The 18,767-nt window shown below is 37.4% G+C and overlaps 1 protein-coding gene across 4 annotated transcripts in view; it reads left to right on the top strand.

Moving 5' to 3' along the window:
- The window catches only part of LOC119546923 (disintegrin and metalloproteinase domain-containing protein 10), a 91,480-nt gene that overhangs the window by 8,876 nt on the left and 63,837 nt on the right, over window positions 1-18,767 (top strand). For all 4 annotated transcript variants that reach the window (XM_037853556.1, XM_037853557.1, XM_037853555.1 and 1 more), the window contains exon 3: window positions 995-1,027. In XM_037853556.1, the coding sequence (XP_037709484.1) occupies window positions 995-1,027 (33 nt within the window). The remainder of the gene's footprint in view (window positions 1-994; window positions 1,028-18,767) is intronic.

The following is an 18,767-nucleotide window of genomic DNA, read 5'->3' as shown; positions in this document are numbered from 1 at the left end:
AATAGATACCTGTAGATGGGGAAATAGTGAGATGAAATAGAGAACAGTTTTGTATGCGACATATTTTTTCCGGATCTTTTAAAGTATTGGTGTTTTTAATTTTAAAGACTTCTGACTTTAATATTATTTTAAATATAATTGCCCGCATAAGTCAATAAATTATTTACATTTTGAGTTCATATACCCAAATAACCATTGTATTGATATGTGTTGTACACAGTTTGTATTATACTTCTATTGTTGCCATTTTTCGGCAGGATTTCTAGCAATGTTTTGGAAAATTACGATTTTTGTTTAGCGTTAATTGTACGTGTCAGCCAATTTCAACAGAAATATACCAAAATATATGGTGCGTAGGACATTGCGAAAATCAAACGAAAATAATGGGTTACAAAAAGGCATTTTTAGCTTCGATTTATTGGTGCATGAATTTACCTGACCAACAAACACGGCAATACAAATGTGAGCTCTAATAATTCTATTGATTTTAAATATTGGATATATTTAATAAAGCAGGCTTAAACCAACTGAAAATGTACATTGAATTGACATAAAGAAGACTATGTAAATTTGATTTTTACCCTTGATTTTCGGCATGAAATGATAGGTATTGGGTTTTCATAAAAGTTAACTTTAAATAAAGCAAAGCTGAACCCTTAGCACATTTTTTATTTTTCGCCTGTCAGGAAGGAAACATTTTGCCTCCCCATCTTACTTTTCTGCCCTTCACCGAAAACCTGCACTCTGCTTACTGGAGTTGATTTTAATTTGAATACTTTTGCGTGTTCTCTACTTCAACTTACCCCCTTTTTAGCAAAAACAAAAAAAAACAGAGAGGGGTCTTTTCAGTGCTTTGGGAGTTTTTTTTTGTTTCCTTTTTCTTGCATATTTTGGTCCTTGAACATTTTAACAAAATATTAAAAAATTCCAGAAAAACTCAGTTAATAAACTTATGATTTTAACTAAAGTTGCCAATTTTGCTTTTTACTTTCAGGTTACGCAAAAGATATTTCTGGAGTTAAAAGAGGTAAGTGCTTTGGTATTTTAAATTGTTAGGTTAAAATTTTTTCGGAAAGTGGAAACAATTTCGGTGATGACTAAAAATCTTAAATAAACAAATAAAATAAAAAAAGGCTTTGAAGGTAAATTTAAAAATTCTGTTTTAATTTAAAATATTGTATAAAAGTTAGGATTTAAAATTGAAACATTAAGTTGGGATGCTACATAACATAAGTTGAATATGTGTGAAGCAAGTTAATTGTTTAATATTTGACTTCACTTTGTTTATCATTTGTGGCGTCTCGATTTGAATAAGATGCTGAAAGCATTTAAACCGTTTTCCATTCTAGACGATTGAAAGCGCCTAAACGCGGAAACTGAAAAGGCGAAAAACTGCAAGCACTTTTCGCATTGCGTCCCTTAGTGGACAGACCCCAGTTCCAACTCAATCTTTTCACATTTGTGCATTTTTTAGAGGGCCGCGCATTTGGCCCATTCACACGCCGGCACTTCGGCACGGCTCCCCGTAGTGCAATTTATAATATGTGCCGACAAAGGAAGTCGAAAAAAAGAGTAGTTGGAAAAATGCCCGACGTCGAGTAGCTCTAGAATTCGTTTAGGCTGTCCCACTCTCACTCGCCGAGCCACTCGAAGCCCCAGGCTTTTCCTCATCTCGGCCACGTTTTCCTACCATTTCTCCACCTTTGTCACCTTTTTTTAGCGCTTGGCTTTTGCAGGTTGCATCGCCGTTGACTTGTCAGTTGACTGACGGGCAAAATAAGGAAAAAATACTAAAAGGAAGAACTGCAAAAGTAGTGCCTTTTATTCCGTTTTGTTTTTCCTGCTCATGCAAATGTTTGGGCAGCACGACAAGGCGTGGCACACACATGTATTAAATGTATATATAGCATAGTATTCGATTTTTTATGATTCAATTTTATGCTTGTAGCGGTTGTGGTTCCTGGCCAAATGGCATAAAATCAATGAAGCTGTGGCGCATTTGGGCGGTTGATGGGTGGAAAATGGCGGCCATTTTGTAGCGCCCCCGCCCAGTCGATTGTCATTATTTATTGAAAATATAGTTTGATGAGTTTTTACTTGGCCAAGGGAACTGTGGTCGCCGCTCTACAGTTGCTACAGATGCTGCCGCGCAAACACACCTTTCCCGACCTCCGACCCCCAACTACTTGTTTTTCCATCGGTTCGGGTGTTGTTTTTTCTGCTGCGGTCAATGGAATGGCTTTTTGTGTCTGCCTCCACGCTGTCTGTCTGTTTGCCTGTCTGAGTTTGTGTGTGTTTTAAAATTGGTTAAATCAGCAAACTTTCCTCGGACCTTTTATTTTTGCTCTTGCACGCCAAGAGCTTTAACTTTTCCACACAAAATTGGGGGAATATTGCATATAATTCGTGGGTTGGCTTTTTTAGAATTCCTTTTGTTGGCTGTAGCTCAATTTAGAAAATTGTAATCAAATTTTACGATATCTATTATAATTTCTCTACTATGGGTAAAGTATAAACCTCAATGCACATTTTTTTTTATAAGAATTAAACCAAAATCAATGAAATGTACAGAAAAAATGTGCTGTATTTATACAAAAACTCCTCTGCCTTCCCTCAGATAAAGTCAAATTTATTTTTGATAGAGAGAAATTTAAGAAATCATTTTGTTAAATCCAATTACGAATTTAAAATATTCTAGGGCAGCTTAAAATGCTTGTTACCTTAGACAACACCTTGCCCTATAAATCACCCTGGAAATTCAATCGTGTTACAATGAATGTGCCTTTATCACTCACCTGAAAAAAAAGAAAAACAAAAATACAAAACATAAAAAACCGTCTGCGGCCAACAAACTATCATCCATTTCTTCCGCTTCATATTACAAATCTTCTGCTGATACGATTATGTGGCGGCCTTCTAGACATGGGAAAAAAAAAATCGAAATGGGAATGGGAGTGGAATAGCTCGGCTATATATCCATGTGCCTTGAAGCGAGGGGTCATAAAAAAGCGGAAAAAACTTTGCTATTCCGTGGGGTATGACCAGTTAATAGCATTTCCCCCCGGTTACGCCCACGCAATCGACACAGTGTTCAAGTGAGTGTGTGCAACAGCTTCTGCTCTTTGTTTTTTTTTTATTTCTTTTGCGGACCTATATACGACTATCTTCCCCTATTCGCGATCCGGACCTGGAGTTATGCCGTTTTTTATGGAACGCGAGATGCGCGGGAGTATGAAGAATTGATTGCACCACCGGATGGACAGCAAAAAATTGGAGCAAAAAAGGGCAGAGACAGTTGGAAAAACAAAAACTATCTTTTAAGATGAAATGGTTATGTGAATGAAGTATATGCAAACGAATGTGTACGATTGCTTGACGAACTGATTAGTTTTGCGCTTGGCTGATTTAACTGAAAGTGAAAAAAAGTGTGAAGACATATGGTGAGATTACTCTTTAATTAAAATATACACATTTTTGCGTCTTTGACGGTACCTTTCTTCCTTTTACCATTGGTGCCAATTAATGTACATATAGACACCGAGAAAATATTCAAGTAATTGTTCTTGAATTGAGAACATTCGCTTCGTGGAAGTACATTTTTGTATCAAAGTTCTTAATAATAGAATGATATTAGTTTATTTAACATCTTTTTGATAAGTATACACTACTGACTGGACTACTAGTTTATTTGTTGGGATATACAATGTAAATACCGCCAATTCAACTTGATTTGACCAAAATTAAAACATTTTCATCTTCAAAAATGTCGTTTTATTTTTAAGAACATTTTCAATTCAGATGAGAGCGTCAAAATTTTCTTTGAGTACCAATTTAAAGAACTACCTAAGATGGGTAACTTGAAATTTCTCAGAGTACAGAAACTTTCCATATATCGTACTATTAAAATTGTTATAAGCGATTTTGTTAGCATGCATAAGGGCAACCTGTATTTGAAAAATAATTTCTTAATCCTAAGCAGCATAACAATAATCGCTGGACAGCTTTAATTTTCCTTGTTCCCAGCGGATATTCATCGGCTTTCCTTGCTGCACCAAAAAAAAATTGTGGTTCTGGGAAGCGGATTGCAATACTCAGCAAACTAAAGAGCTGCAAACATTGCGCTTGAAAAACTTTCCTGTTGCTGGGTATTGTGCACTTGCCATTTTTTTTTAATTTTTCCCCCTTTTTGCAAACAGATTTGCCCGTATCAGAGACAGAGCAGACATTTCTGGAGTTAAATGCGAAGTGCTGGAAGGGAGTTAAAGCGAATGGGATATAGCCTTCCCTGTTCCCATGACCATCCTGCTATTTAGCCATGTTTTGTTTGTTTTTGTGCTTCGCTGCAGTTTGAGCACTGCCATTCTCTATAAACCCCCTAGTATTACCCTCCTCCAGTGTTCTTACTCGCTTTGCAGCCATTTTTATCTTCAATACACGCTCATTTACGCTGTCTGATAGCTTTAGGGTATATTCATATCCGTTGTGTTTTTAGACAGGAATACGCGAACTGGGAGCTGAGTAGCTGCGAACGGATGTTGGCACGGCGTAGAGCGATATTTGTGCATTGCCGCTATACATTTCGCTCCTGATTACACTGGCCAACTGAAAAAAATATTAGATGTAGGTATAAAGAGAGAAAACTTCAAAATTAAAATATTAAATATGTTTCCTAAAAGAAAAAACAATAAAACCACAATTAAAATAATATGATTTCTCTCTAAGGATTTTTAAAAATAATTATGAGCTGTCCTTTTGTATTTCACTTATTTTAATCGAATTTCATTAAGCAAACATCTATGTATGGTACTAAATTTAAAGTTAAACATTAAAAGGACTATGTTCATATGAAACATTTAAAGAAAGAAATATTTATCTGAAAAGTAATATTATTAAGTTATTAAATTTTTTCGTGAATATTAAAATCTATGTAACATTTAATCTTCTATCCTGTTCTCTAAAAATATTATACAGAAGTAATTATGAGACTTCTAAAAGTAAACTCACCAAAAATATGGAAAAGTGTAAAGTTGCTTTTTAATATTCTTAAAAAGCGTACTGTCTGTGTTTTGCTGGCATTGTTTGGCAAATGTTTGGCACAAGACGACGGATAAGCTTCTGTCTTCTTTGCAATACATATTTACTGGAAAATGGTATCTAGATATATCCGTAGATATTCAAAATCGGCTCACCCAAACACGTTGCCAGCATTTTCGCTAATAAACTTTTGTCGCCGGGGATTTAATCAACTTTATTTTATTGTTCACTTCAGCAGCCAAGTCTGGCCCATCCTTTTGTTCGAGCAGCTCAGTCGCGTTTAAGCCGAAAGGACCCTTTTTGAGCCAACAGGATTTTCATTTCATTTCGTGCTCTGCGATGCCTGGGTAATATTGAATGGATTTTTGGGGTATTGGCAACATTGATTACCGAATGCGAGCCATAATGCCTTTTTCGACTGCAATTCGGAATCCAGTTGTTCTACCCTTTTCCATCCATCGCCTAGTTAAAGGGTTATTAAATTGAGCTTTATTGCATGCCACATTCTGGTTTTGCGCTTTATGAGACCTTTTGTCAGCCTTTCAAAGCCGCCATTTTATGGCGGGTTCATTGTTATCACAAGCCAAGGAGCAAAGACAGATATTGAAAAACGATTTTTTTAAAGGGTTGTTTTATATATAAAAACTATATAGTTTTCTTTAAACCAACTCCGTGGCAGATAAGGATATGCTCTCGCATAAAATATCAACAGCTTTTACCCACTAAACCTGCGATACACATCTAACATACAAAATCAAGATATACAGAAAAATAAAGATAATCATGATTGGCCTACGCACTTCCCTCACAAATGCGGTCTCATTTCAGTACGGAAATACCATCTAGACAACTTCTCTACGACAATCTGAAAACTCATTACCCAACGCTAATCAAAGGCACACGCAGTGGGCCAGCAAACGTTTTTATGTTGGGTAATTAGGATGTTGGCATGGCCAACGGGGTGGACCATATGACCCACCCACGAATAACTCAGTTATCAGACACGAGCTTGCTAATATAAGCATTATACTGCAGGACCGCCTCCGCAAATGTGTAAAAAGGACAGACCAGACCAGAACAGAACAGAACGGAGAATATAGCCTCACGCAGTGGGTCGCAAACACGCAAGCCAACTAATGTACACAACTTAATTATCAAAGGAAAATCGCAGACTTATGTATGGGATGCTCAATATAAATAATGGCCACCAGACAGGAGACGTCTCGACTGGAGGGGATAAGTTAACGCATCTTTAATGAATAAAGGTCTTTATAACGGCCGTTTCTTTAGACAAGCAACAAATTGAAGAAAAAATTCCAACCCATGGAAAATAAATAGGTTTCTTTTGTTTCATTTTAAATAATGATCATTGATTGATTTTAAAATGAATATTTTGTGTAATCCTAAAGAAGAAAAAAGGTTTTAGGTTTTTACTTTTAAATGTATAGAGAGGTTTCTTTATGTGTAATATTGGTCTTTGCTTAATTATTCAAACGTATTTTAAAGTATTTATGGAGAAGATAAAGAGTTTTCGTACATTAAAATATACATGCATATGCACTAAAGAGGTTTCTTTTGTTTTACACTCTCTAGGGATATCAAGAGTTTTTAATTTCAAAACTCACAATTTTCCCCATATTTACAGAGCGTGAGGAGAGATATTTGTGCAGCGCTTTTGTAATATTATGAATACACGAATTTCCAGCGAAATACATTTCGTTGATGTATTTTTCGACAGCGGCAGTTTTTCTCCTGCAAGTGGAACAGTATTTTTTCTTTGTTTTGAGTTTTATTTTCACAATTTCATCGTCCACTTGTTTTTGCGTTCATTGCTGTCCGTTTGGCAATCTGTAGCTCACTCTCTTTTCTTTCTGTTTTCGGTTCGTTGAAGCATTCGCTGTGTTCATTGTGCTATGCTGCATGTTATTAACCCCGGACAGAGAGTTTGAATTCGAAAGATCGATAAATTACAATCAAAGGCTATGGACTAAATTAATCTGAGCGAAGATATATCCAATTAGAGGAGACCAGCGGATTTCAAGCGTTGAATGTGGCGAAAAACTTTTAAATTGAATAGCTTTGGCAAGGTTTTTTCATGCCATTTTTAATTAAAGCTAAATACTACATAGTATTTTATCATCAATAATAAATTTCGTAATCAATTTAAAATTCAACTGGTTTAGCACCTTGAATTGGATTAAATCTTTTTTGATTTTAATTTTTTTCCAATCAACCATTCGCTGTGTTCTAATTTTAACTTTGTTTTCACCGAATTTCCTTTCAACCCCACAATTTTTCGCAATCAGCCAATTTTTCAGGATTGCCTGCGAAAAGCCAATAAAACACGAAGGGAAAAACAAATAAAAAGGGAATAAAACACCCACAAAAGTCACGTTAATACCGCCTTGGCAATTTCAATTTGTGTTTTGAACAATTTAATTTTTAAGCCCGTCGACTGTTGCAGCTCATGGTTTTTCCATTTTTAGGGTTGCGAAAAATATCTCCACCAAATACAATCAAAAGCTAAAAATCTATTATTCAGGACCGCCGTTCCCCATTGTTTATTCAGTCAAAGCTGAACGAAACACAAAAAAAGTAAGGAAACTTAAAACAAAATAAAAAAGAGGCAATATTGTTGGGGAAAAGCAGCGGGGAAGAGCTAAAAAGTATTGAAGCGCATCTCAGTGAAATTTTCTGTTGTCGTCCAGAACAGAATAGAATGGCAGTGAAACCGGCTCAGGCTTCGGGATATATCCAAAGTGTCAGATGTGGGGAGGAGCTGAGGATTTCCAATTCCACAATTCTCTTGGCGCAAACGAGCAGGCATTCGCCAGTTGTGCGACACAGAACTGAAACTGTCGAGACCCCCCACTCCAAAAAATAAAAAGGAAAAAAGAAATTAAGTCTGAAACATGAAATAAAGATGAAGTGCCTGTCGAAGAAGCTGACTCAGTGAGTCAGTCAGTCAGTTAGTGCATTTTGGTTTGGGGGAGAAGTTGTCGGTCTTCCAACTGGGATTGCGATTGGGATTGGGTTGTGAGTTCTTCTCCTGTTTTGTCATCTCTGCTCCTGGTGATGACTGACGAGCAAAACAAAAATTAAAATTTGTTTACGTGGCGCATCGTTTTCCTGAGGCAAAAGCAATTACACAGTGGAATATTGTTTTTGAATTTATTTAATAGTTCATTTCTATTGTCGACTTCCTTAACTATTATGTACCCGTTACTTAGCTAAGGGGAGTGCGAGGGAGATGGAGATATGCACGCAGCAAAGCGACTGTTCCCACGATTGCACACAGCAACAGCGCCACCTAGCTTGATTCCATTCCTCTCAGTGCTCAAACGGACGGACAGACAGACGGACATGGCTATATCGACTCTTCTGATCAAGAATATATATATATATATATGGTTGGAAACGGTTCCTTCTATCTGTTACAAACCAATACTTACAGATTAATAACCATTTCGTTTTTTTCCCAGTGCATTCCGGGTAAACATCTGGCATATCTTGTCGCTTGAAATCTTTGTCTTTGCCCGACGTTGGTCCGACTATTTGTCTCCTTCAATTTGTAATCATTTAAATTGATTTTTCTTGTCGCTTCTTTCTGACGTCGCTCAATCTGCCCTCCACTGAATCTGCCTCATCCATTCATGCTTCGTTTTAATTGATGAATTTACTGACTGCCATCCCAGACATTGATAGGGATAAGCGTCTTAACCTTTTTATGGGCCCAAACAGCAGGCTGCTGCTGTTTTTCAAGGAAGAGTTGTGTGTACTTTATGCTGGCACTTTCCCTGATCCGAAACTGCCCTTCGAATTGACTTTAGTGGCTGCCCTGGTCGTTGAACCCATGAACTGCACAAACGAGCAGATTTATGAAACGATGTCTTTCAGTATCGACGACGTCAAGAAAAACAATAACCAAGCCCATATACCTGAGTTGAGTAAAACTTCCTGGAGTTTGCCTCGGTTCAAAGCAATTACCTAAATAAAAACCTTAATTAATATTGCATGTCGCACACACTTTCGCAGTATGGGAGACATAGGACCCGAGTTGCCTGCCTCGAGCACAAAATAATTGAGATTGATGCAATTGCATATAAAATTCATATAAATTACTTGAAACTAACACAAAGACTCGCCCAACTTTAACGGGCTCCCAACTGCGACAGCTCAGCTCCAGTGTTGTTTCCATATTTTGTTGGCCAAAAGGGCGAGGAGCGGCGACGAGGCGCACAGAACTCGTTTGCCCAAATGAGTCATAAACACTGAGGAGGCCAAAAGCGAGTGTCAAATGCACACATGTGCACCATCATCGCAATTGGGATGAACCAAACTACTTTTGAACTTGAAAAAGTTTTCGCTGAAATTCGTTTTCGGTCTGCGAGCAGGTGGAAAGTTGGCAACAAGGTAACTTATTTTGCATTTCGAGATAATGGATGTGTGTTGCTGTATTACTCAGTAATGATAAAGTTTGTGTTTAAGGTATTAGCCTTGAAAATAAGTTTTATTCAATTTATGTTCACCTTGATATTTTCAGAAGACTTGCTGATTCTTTCGTGTTATCAACTCCTTTATAAAATTTACTTATTTTTAAGAGCTGACTTTTTTAAATCTCAGCATATTTTAAAATGGTTTTTGGTCCACCCTGAACACTCCCGAACGCAGCAGGAGAAGGCTTCAGTTTTCCTCCATGTTTGCTATATATCGTCATCGCCAGCTGCATTTGATTAGCGCCTCCCCATACATATATGTATGTTTGCATATCGATGCATACATTTATGCAAAACCATTTATATACATACGAGGAGGGAAGAAAAAGTATTGAAACTCGATCGTTTTTACTTCAAAATGATATTATATTATGCAAAATTAAGTGGCTTACTTTGGAAAATGCTTTGTCTGATGTTCATTGATCATTGAATTTCTTTAAGTAACCTTCTGTTATATTTTTCTGAAATTGTTTTAGGAACTTTTTTTATATTATAATTATAATGAGTATAAGTGTTATTTTATGGCAGATTTAATTGGAATACTACTCCAACTTCTCTAGAAAACCTCTTAAGTCCAGCCGGGACTTGCATGCGGGGCCCAACAAAATGGCATTTGAAACATGTGTCAAGTTCCATGCACTTGTTTATGTTTGTCGGCCAAAATCTCCTCCCCAAGGCCCCAACCCAAAGACCCTCTGCCCTCTCGCTTTCTCTCTTGCCTTCTCTCTCTGGCTTTTTCTGCCAACACAACTATGTATAACTAAACCTAAGAGCAGTCTTGACTTTGGCTTATTTATTGTCATGTGCCCATTTGGCTTCCTTAGCAGCTGAGAGCGCCTCGTGAAACGTGTTTGTTGATAAACACAACCATGAATCATTTCTCGTCACCGGACCCCACACCCATTACCACCCCCTTGCCACCCACCCCCTCTGATGTTTTGCTTGATTTGCATATGGGAGCGTGTATGTTCTGCACACAGAATTTTCTTGTTGCGCTTTTTATACCCATTACCCTTGGACTAACAGAGTATTATGGTTCTGAGATAATTTTTGTAACTCTCAAACAAAACTAACATTTATTAAAAAGGTGTTTTTCTGAAGAAACTATAATGTTTCATTTTCTAATAATCTAGTTCACTAAGTAATAAATTTTAAATTACGAGAGAAGTAGAGTAATATATAGTGTATTTTAAAATATGTTATAGAGAGTAAAAACTTTTTCAACCCATTCTTAGGGTAAGGGTTTTTGTTTAATTGCTAGAAATGTATTTCCAGTAGACCAAAGCTAAGCTTCTCCGATTAAAACTACTAGTCTATTTTTTTCTTTTCTGGTGCTATTATAGCTAGATCGTTTATACATACGACAGAAAACAAGAGGATTCACGTTGTTTTACGACCAAAGAGTGGTGTTACCACACCGATTACCCGGTATCGCACTGTCGAGTTTACTTTTCTTTCTTGCTTTTTTTGTATGATTTGTTGGCGATTTTCACGCCTCGTTTGGTTAAGTTTCGTTGCGTTTCGCTTTTGAGCTTCAACTACTGTTTTGAGAATTTCATTTGTTTCCCATGTATAAATGTCGCAATTTCGGTTGTATGTAGTATGTTGTATCTATGTGACCAGCTGAATGGCTGACTGTCTGGTTTGTAGGAGTATATGTTATCTCGACAGCGCTACATGTCCATTGAGCTTTTGTGTTTTGAATCCGCTCTGGGGAATTGGACGGCTTCTGCCTTTTACCCATTGGGAAAACTCTGAGTCGGGGGCCCAGCGGCATGTTATGCTGATAAACACGCATAAAATTCATAAATTTGGTCGGCGGATTTAGCTAGCACGACATTTTAAGCTGTTGAAATATATCACAATGTTTTGCGAGTAGCACATTTGTTGAATTTGTAATTTGAGGCAATATTTCTGAAATGTAAATGTCGTGTTGTCAGACTATGATAAAAGGGTTAAACAAGAAGATGTTAATACATACATTTTTTATTAAAAAAATATTTACAATAAGGATTAACCATATTTATAAATTATTTAAGATCAATAAATAAAGATAATTACAATATATTAACATTTTAATACTTATGCATATTTAATACCCAATCACCATTAGTCATTGCATCCATTATTTTTAGGTCGTTTTCATTGGTTTAAATTTATTTCATAAATTTACCATTTAAAGAAAATTGAAATGTAAATCAATGTTTTGTAATTTTTTTTGTTAGAATTTTAAATCCTTTGAATTATGAACTGAATAATGAAACACAATATCCCTTAAATCAAATTCAACTGTGCCAAGCATTGTAACTTTTATTTAAATTCTGTGCCGTCACTTTCCTTTTATCCCTCGTAGTTTTGCCTTCTGCTCCCTTTGCGGCGTTGTGATGTCGCAAAATTGACACATTTAGCAGTCGTCATTTACTTTTGTTATGCTAATCTGGTGCCATGGCGGGTTCTGCTCCTCCCGTTTGGCAGCTGCCACGCCCCCCATTCGCCCATTGTCGGTAACCCTAATAAGCCCTATTATAACGCTTTGCTGCCACCGTTAATGCCCATCGCTCCAATTATTTTAAACATATTACAAGCAGATTTAGCACAGATTACAAATTAGGTTGGATGCTGCGGCGGGGTGGTGTGAATTAGTGTGGGAGGTAAATATGTAGTTGGTCGTTGGGATGTGGTGGTTTTGACTCTACAACTTTGAAGTGTTGCGAACTTGGCGCACTTGATGGCACTAATTTATGCAAGGCCAACAATGCCACACCGCATAATTCAGGCCGCGTGGCTAATTTGTTTATAATTTTCATAACTCAACGTGTGCGCGAAGCGTAGCTCATTTCCTTTCTTTGCCATGGTCCCATTAAACTACTATATTTTGAATCCAAAATACGCATCCGTGGGTTCCCTCTATCTATATAACTATATATCGTATGTGTTTTTATTTTTTTTCCACACTTGGCATCGCACGACTCGACACTTGGCAGCCATGGTACGGGTAATTTTGCCGTCATGTGCTGGCAAAATGCAATTATTATAATTATTTTTGTTAAACGTGCCACAAAAAAAAGGCTAAAATACAAAGGCTACTGCTGCACAATGCAAGCTAATGGCAACAATTGTAAAGAGAATAAAAAAGATAAAGGCAAATATGAAAAAGTGAAAGTTGCGTTAATTTATGGTTTGATAAATCTTAAATGAGTAAATTGTTCTTATGTTATTAAATTGTTCTCTTTTTTAAAATGTTTATTATTAATGCTGGTTGATTGTATTAAATCAGAATTATTTTTTTTTAAATAAGTTATTTATGGATAATGAATACAAATAAATCACAACCAATTATATTAAATTCCTTCAGTCAATTGTATGCATATTTTATTTTTACTAATTACTTTTCCCCTTTCTTTGGTAATGATTTAGTATGTATATAGCAATTTCAGTCAAGGAATGTATCATAAAATTAATTAATGCTAGTCCAATTATCTATGATCAGAACGTAGTGGGTAGCCAGTGGCAGGAGAATACCTGCTCCCAGGCACCCTCATTCTGCTCATCCAATTTCCCAAGCTACGTGACTTGGCCAGCATTGACCGTTAAACCGAATGTTGCATCAACCCGGTAATTAAAGGTAAGCGTTGGTAGGATGAGGTAGCAGGAAGTACCTGGAGGAGGGGGGGGGAACCTTTGATGACGACAAGGACAATGACAACGACAACGACAACGGCAACGACAGCGATGACGATGACTGTGGGTCTGACTTTATCGACAACGCTCTCGGTGTACGCTAGTTAACGCCGTTGTTGTCCTTCGTAACTGTCGGGACCACCAGTGCCCATTCCTCTGGGTGGTGGCGTCCTGCTTTTGATTGGCATACGCGCGCGATGGATGCCTCTGTGTACGAACGTGACCATAACCCAAACCCCTCTTTGCCACCGCCCATGCCAAAAACCTGCAGCTGGGACCCACACGCACCAAATGGCGACGTCTTGTCGGCCGTTGAATGCCGCATTTCATTAACTAGCGCAACGGCATCGCCGACTGCAACTGCATCCTGCATTCTGCATTGTGCACGTTCATTGTGCGTGTGCATTAGCGAATACCGACCCAAAGCCGCCGCCCTTCCACCACCCACTAGCTACTACCCAACACCCAACTCCCAACCACCCATTTACCCACGGCCACATTGTCCACTGTGGTGAAAGCGCAATTCAATCGGTCCTTTGAATCTGCAAAAAGCGTGAAGTTCATTCATTAGAGTTAATCGATAGAACTATCGATACTATCGATGGCTTGTCTATCGATTTGATACATTTTTTTTTTTGAAGAATAAAAAGTATTTATAATGAAAAGTTAATGGCCAATATTGATCTTTGTTTAATTTTGATTGCAGTAAAATATGGTTTTCTATTCTACAAGTATTAACATTTAGGAATTAAGTATCCATTATAAAACCATATTAGTTTTTCTCTGATATCTCACTTTTTCACTATCAAATTTATTCCAACTCTAGTTAATAGTTAGGGAATCTACATGGATCTATATTGTCATTAAAAAATGAAAGGATGTTAGGTAATGAATTTCGTATAGACTTATATACATAATATATACAAACAAAAATGTAATTATTAAGAACATTAATTTAAAATCGAATCTACAATCACATGGTATTAAGTAAATTGTACTCTAAAAACCATAACTTAACCTACAAAAACATTTTTTAAACAGATTACTTTGAATGTTAAACGGTTGCATTGAAAAGGACAAAACAATTCTGGTAACTCTTGCACCACAGTCCATTAGTGCGTAGGTAGTTGGACGGGGATGAGGATGTCAGTGGACTTCCGTTATGGTCATAGCAACCTGCTCAACATGTTAATGCAACGGCGAACCAAAATCCAAATCCCCGTGCAGCTGCTGCTTGACAACCCCACAGAGATTGGGTTGGTTGTATGAGGTATAGGGGGTATGGGGTATGGGGTATGGGTTATGGGTTTTGTGGAACGAAGAGGGCTTGGCTGATGGGTTTTGCTACGTGCATCCAAAATGTTCAACCCAGTTTCATTTGCCCAGCTGCTGCTTTTCCGAGGTGCCTCTCTGCTTTTCCCCATTTGAAAAGATAATTCCGCATTCTTGGCTAACCGTTCCAAAATTCTGTTGTCCCCTTTTTTCGTCGCCCTTTTATTTGATTTTAGTGCTTTCTGCCTTTGTTTTGGTTCCGTTTCCCAACTCAAACTGCAGACGAAACCGTGTGTGCCATGCACTTTTATTAGTTCTGGCTGCTGCCCATTGTATTGTGAGTTCCACTATCTATAGCCATATCGTTGGCTAGGTTACAAAAATGTGCAGTCGAGCTCTCAGCGTGAAAATTTGAATTTATTATGCCCTGTCTGTGTGTCAAAGGAAATTGGCTTTAAATTCGTGATTAAATTATACTTTTGTTTTCTGCAAGTACGAGTAGATGCTATAAATGTTCTATTATTTATCTAATTTAGCACTGAATGCTGTTTTGGTTGACCAATATAAAGTATCTGAAATTAATTCTCAGGTCGATTGACTTGATCAATATGCTGATAAATAAATAACTATACATGTCATTATAAATTAAACTACTTGTTTCGTTTAGTAAACTTAATAAAATTGATAAATGACTGTTTGTGTACTGCCTTAAAACATCTTTATATCTTTGTATGATTTATTTGTTTTGTTTTTAAACATATGCATTATATCATATCATTTTTTATTTACAAACTGACGGACAACATCCCCAGTATATTCCACTAGCGAGGGGTATCCATGTATGACTCAGTGCAGTTCCAGATAAAATTGGATACCAGCAGCCACCATATGCTTCTGTAGCTGAGCCACTGGGACCGCAGGGGGTTCCACTTCGTTCTATCGCTTGCCTCTCAGCTCATGGCGTATTTATGTGTGGTTTTCTATATTTCTTATCAGTTCAACGCGTTCATTGCTTGTGGGGCATATAAATTGACCGACTGGGAATGCTATTTTTATAACAAGACAAGTTGAAGCAAGCAGCTATTGGAAATCTGTCGACTGAGTGAATCGAAAAATTATAAATTTGATTACTTTCCGATAGGGCTGATGGTTTATAATTTGACAGGAAATTAATGTTAAGAGTAATGCAGAAAGCGTTAACATTTTACAATCAATAAAAAGCTGCCTTCAAATCTTTTGTAATCTTTATTGGCATTTCCCTTGTGTTTACTGGAATTTATTCGGAATAAATTCCATTTGGAACTACGTATTGTTCTACTGAAATCGATAAGAGATTGGCTATTAATTTGCCAACTTGACACTTGAACTTAGTATGCAGTGCACACAGTCACATATGTCAATGAACCTAATTAATCGAGTTCATTGCCTTGACCAGTGGCAACATGGCCTGCAAAAAGGAAATGGCAAAAGAGAATTAACAAAGTGCAAAAAGAAAAACGAAATGAAAAGTAAAACCCGGGCAACAGAGACAAGACCGATGACCTTCGCCCAAAGTTCAGATGTAAATTGCCCGAGCCAACCGAGCCAATGGAAACTGACACCCTGACAAAACTCGGCCCCAAATACAACCTTCCATTTTCACATCCACTTCCGTTTCCACCCCACACATCTTGCCTGCTTTCTGCCTATACTATAACGAGTACCGTCATGCAAATGACAGGTAATTGACCTCATAAAGTATCTTCCCCATGGATGGGGTGGGGTGTTTGGGGTGCTTTTGGGGGTGGAATGGGCATGGGGATGGATGCAACAATTTTTACTTTTCATGTGTAATTTGATGTATGTGCGCGGTGCATGTTCGCCCCCTTTTTCCTTTTGCTCGCCCATTTAAGTGTAATTTTGTATGTTTCTGTTTTATTTTTTTTTTTTCGTACACATTTGTCACGTTGCCAAGAAGGAGCAAAAAAAAAGAATACAAGTTGAAAAAAAATAAAGAAATTCTAAAATGTTAATGTGCCGAGAGTCGACTCCCTTGTTCTTGTTCAGCTGTGGCACTTGAAGTAAACGTTCAAGTATTTCGCGAATCGGGGGATTTGTGGGGGCGTTGATGTGTGCCTACTTTACTTTCTTTTTCTCTTATTTTTATTTTTTTCACTGCCTTCGGCCTGCCATATGTGTGCTGTATGGATAAACGAGCAATTACGATTAATTGCATTTGATAAAATGCCATTAAAAAATGTAAAACAGACAGAAGTACGAGTAAGTTGCTGCTGTATCTGAAATGACCGACCCTCTGTGAGCATTGTCTTTAAAAAAAATAGATGCAAAAATTTTGCGTAGGCAGTTTTAAGATGTAAAAGAAGATGAGACCACAAAATGTGTGCACTTAATGGGACACTTATGCCCATTTTTGTACATTATTATTTTACCAGCATGTCTTTTATCATCAATAAATAAGAATGGAATCAGACTAGTAGGGGGCTATTTAAATTTCAATCTCTTAGGTATAACATGTCCTAAACCACAATCAGTAATATCAAATACCGAACTTTTAAAATACTATTATCAGCACACAACATAGTGCATTACAAATCTCTTTTATCGGCTCAATTTAATGTAAAATTCAAAGCGTAAAAGCTCATTAGGGTTTAGGAAAAATCCCCAAAAGATTTAGAAGATTTTCTCTTGACAATTTCAATAATTTATTTTCCGTTTAGTCGCCCCATCCTGAGCCGGGGGAGAGCAGCAGACAATGGCATAATAAACCATAATCAAATATATTGTAATGTTTATTTTTCGTCTTCTCTTTACAGGTGAGTGCTCGGTTGCTAACGATGAAAGTGTACTCCGTAAAAACGGAGTTCGCTGCTCCAGGTAAAGTTTGCTATTATTATCAGACGCGACGGGGACAACAGTAGACGAGGATGACTGGTTTCTTTTTTTTTATGTGAGCCTGGCAGTTCCTCCTGCTCCTTTCGAAACGATGGCCACATAAATAATCGCTTTTGTGTTCTGTTCCTCCAACCGGCAGCAACTTCCTACCATCCATCGACCCACACCTTCGGCCTTTCTTTGCTCTGCGTTTCATGTTTTCTTTTATAATTTAAAATTAAATGTTGCATTTGGCACATAACGATGTAAAATTGTTAGCAGCTCTTCTGTGGGCAGGCCGTGTAAATTATGCAGAAATCCCCTGGGTCCTCCAGTGTGTGCATGTACTTTAGATACATATGCAGCAGTTGGGAACCTCTGCAAGTGCATCCTCTCATTTCGCCTGACCTTCCCCAACGGCATTTATAATGTCTGTAAGCCGGCCTGCTGCATGTGAATTTATGTGGGTGTTTCAGGGAAGTTTCCTGAAAGGATAATTGCAATTTCCTTTCCTTTCGGTTTTTGTCAATTAAAATAATTTAATTTCCAGATCGCTTTGAGCAGCTAAATGGTGAAATTATGCAAGCACTTAAAAGTTTTTGTAGCTAAAAAGAGAGTTTGTAAATTATGTTATTAAATTTTTTGTTTATCGATTGAGAATGATATTCTGTATTCGGTATGCAGTAAAATATTGTTAAGGAATATCTTAGATGAAAAAAGTGTGATAGTTGGAATAATTCAAAAAATATGTGTATAACAACTATTATTTAGCTTTAAGAATCACAACTGTCACTTTTTTAGGGGGATATAATTTAATTAAAACATATATTATGCCTTGGCCGCATTTCATTTCCCCTGATTTAATAGAAATTGCTAATGGCGTTTTCATACTTGTTCTTTTTTATACACATATTTTTCATTTGTATTTTTTTCATGCAAACTTGGCAGTACATTTTTTTATAGCTCTACGTACGTGTGTATGGCATTTTTATTCGCCGGGAAGCGAAATAATATTTACGGCCTGCGGAGCGGAGTGAACTGAACAGCAGGGACCAAAAAACATGGCCGAGTTCTTCCCCAAACGTCACTGGCTGCAAATCAAAAAGGATAAACTGTGCTTTCAGCTGCCATCCAATCCTCTGGCTCTGTAGGCTTAGATATACTAGTGGGGGCGGTGGGCGTTTGGCATGAGGAGGGGGCGTGGCTGGTCGAGGGAGTATTCAGCATGATTATGAATTCGTTGCGAAAATGCAAACTTCCGTCATTGAGTTGCGAGTTTGCTGCCCGTTTGCCGTTTGCTCTTTGATTTCGAGTTTGCATTTGCATTTGCGATATACTATATATGTATGGCAGTCACACAGAGTGAAGGATAAATGGGTGGAGGAGTGACTAAGGACCCCCCTTTGGGGTGGG

Source organism: Drosophila subpulchrella, chromosome 2L (assembly GCF_014743375.2).
Source record: "Drosophila subpulchrella strain 33 F10 #4 breed RU33 chromosome 2L, RU_Dsub_v1.1 Primary Assembly, whole genome shotgun sequence".
Classification (NCBI taxonomy): domain Eukaryota; kingdom Metazoa; phylum Arthropoda; class Insecta; order Diptera; family Drosophilidae; genus Drosophila; species Drosophila subpulchrella.
Note: the sequence above shows the minus strand (reverse complement) of the source record. Positions and strands in the feature narration are given on the sequence as shown.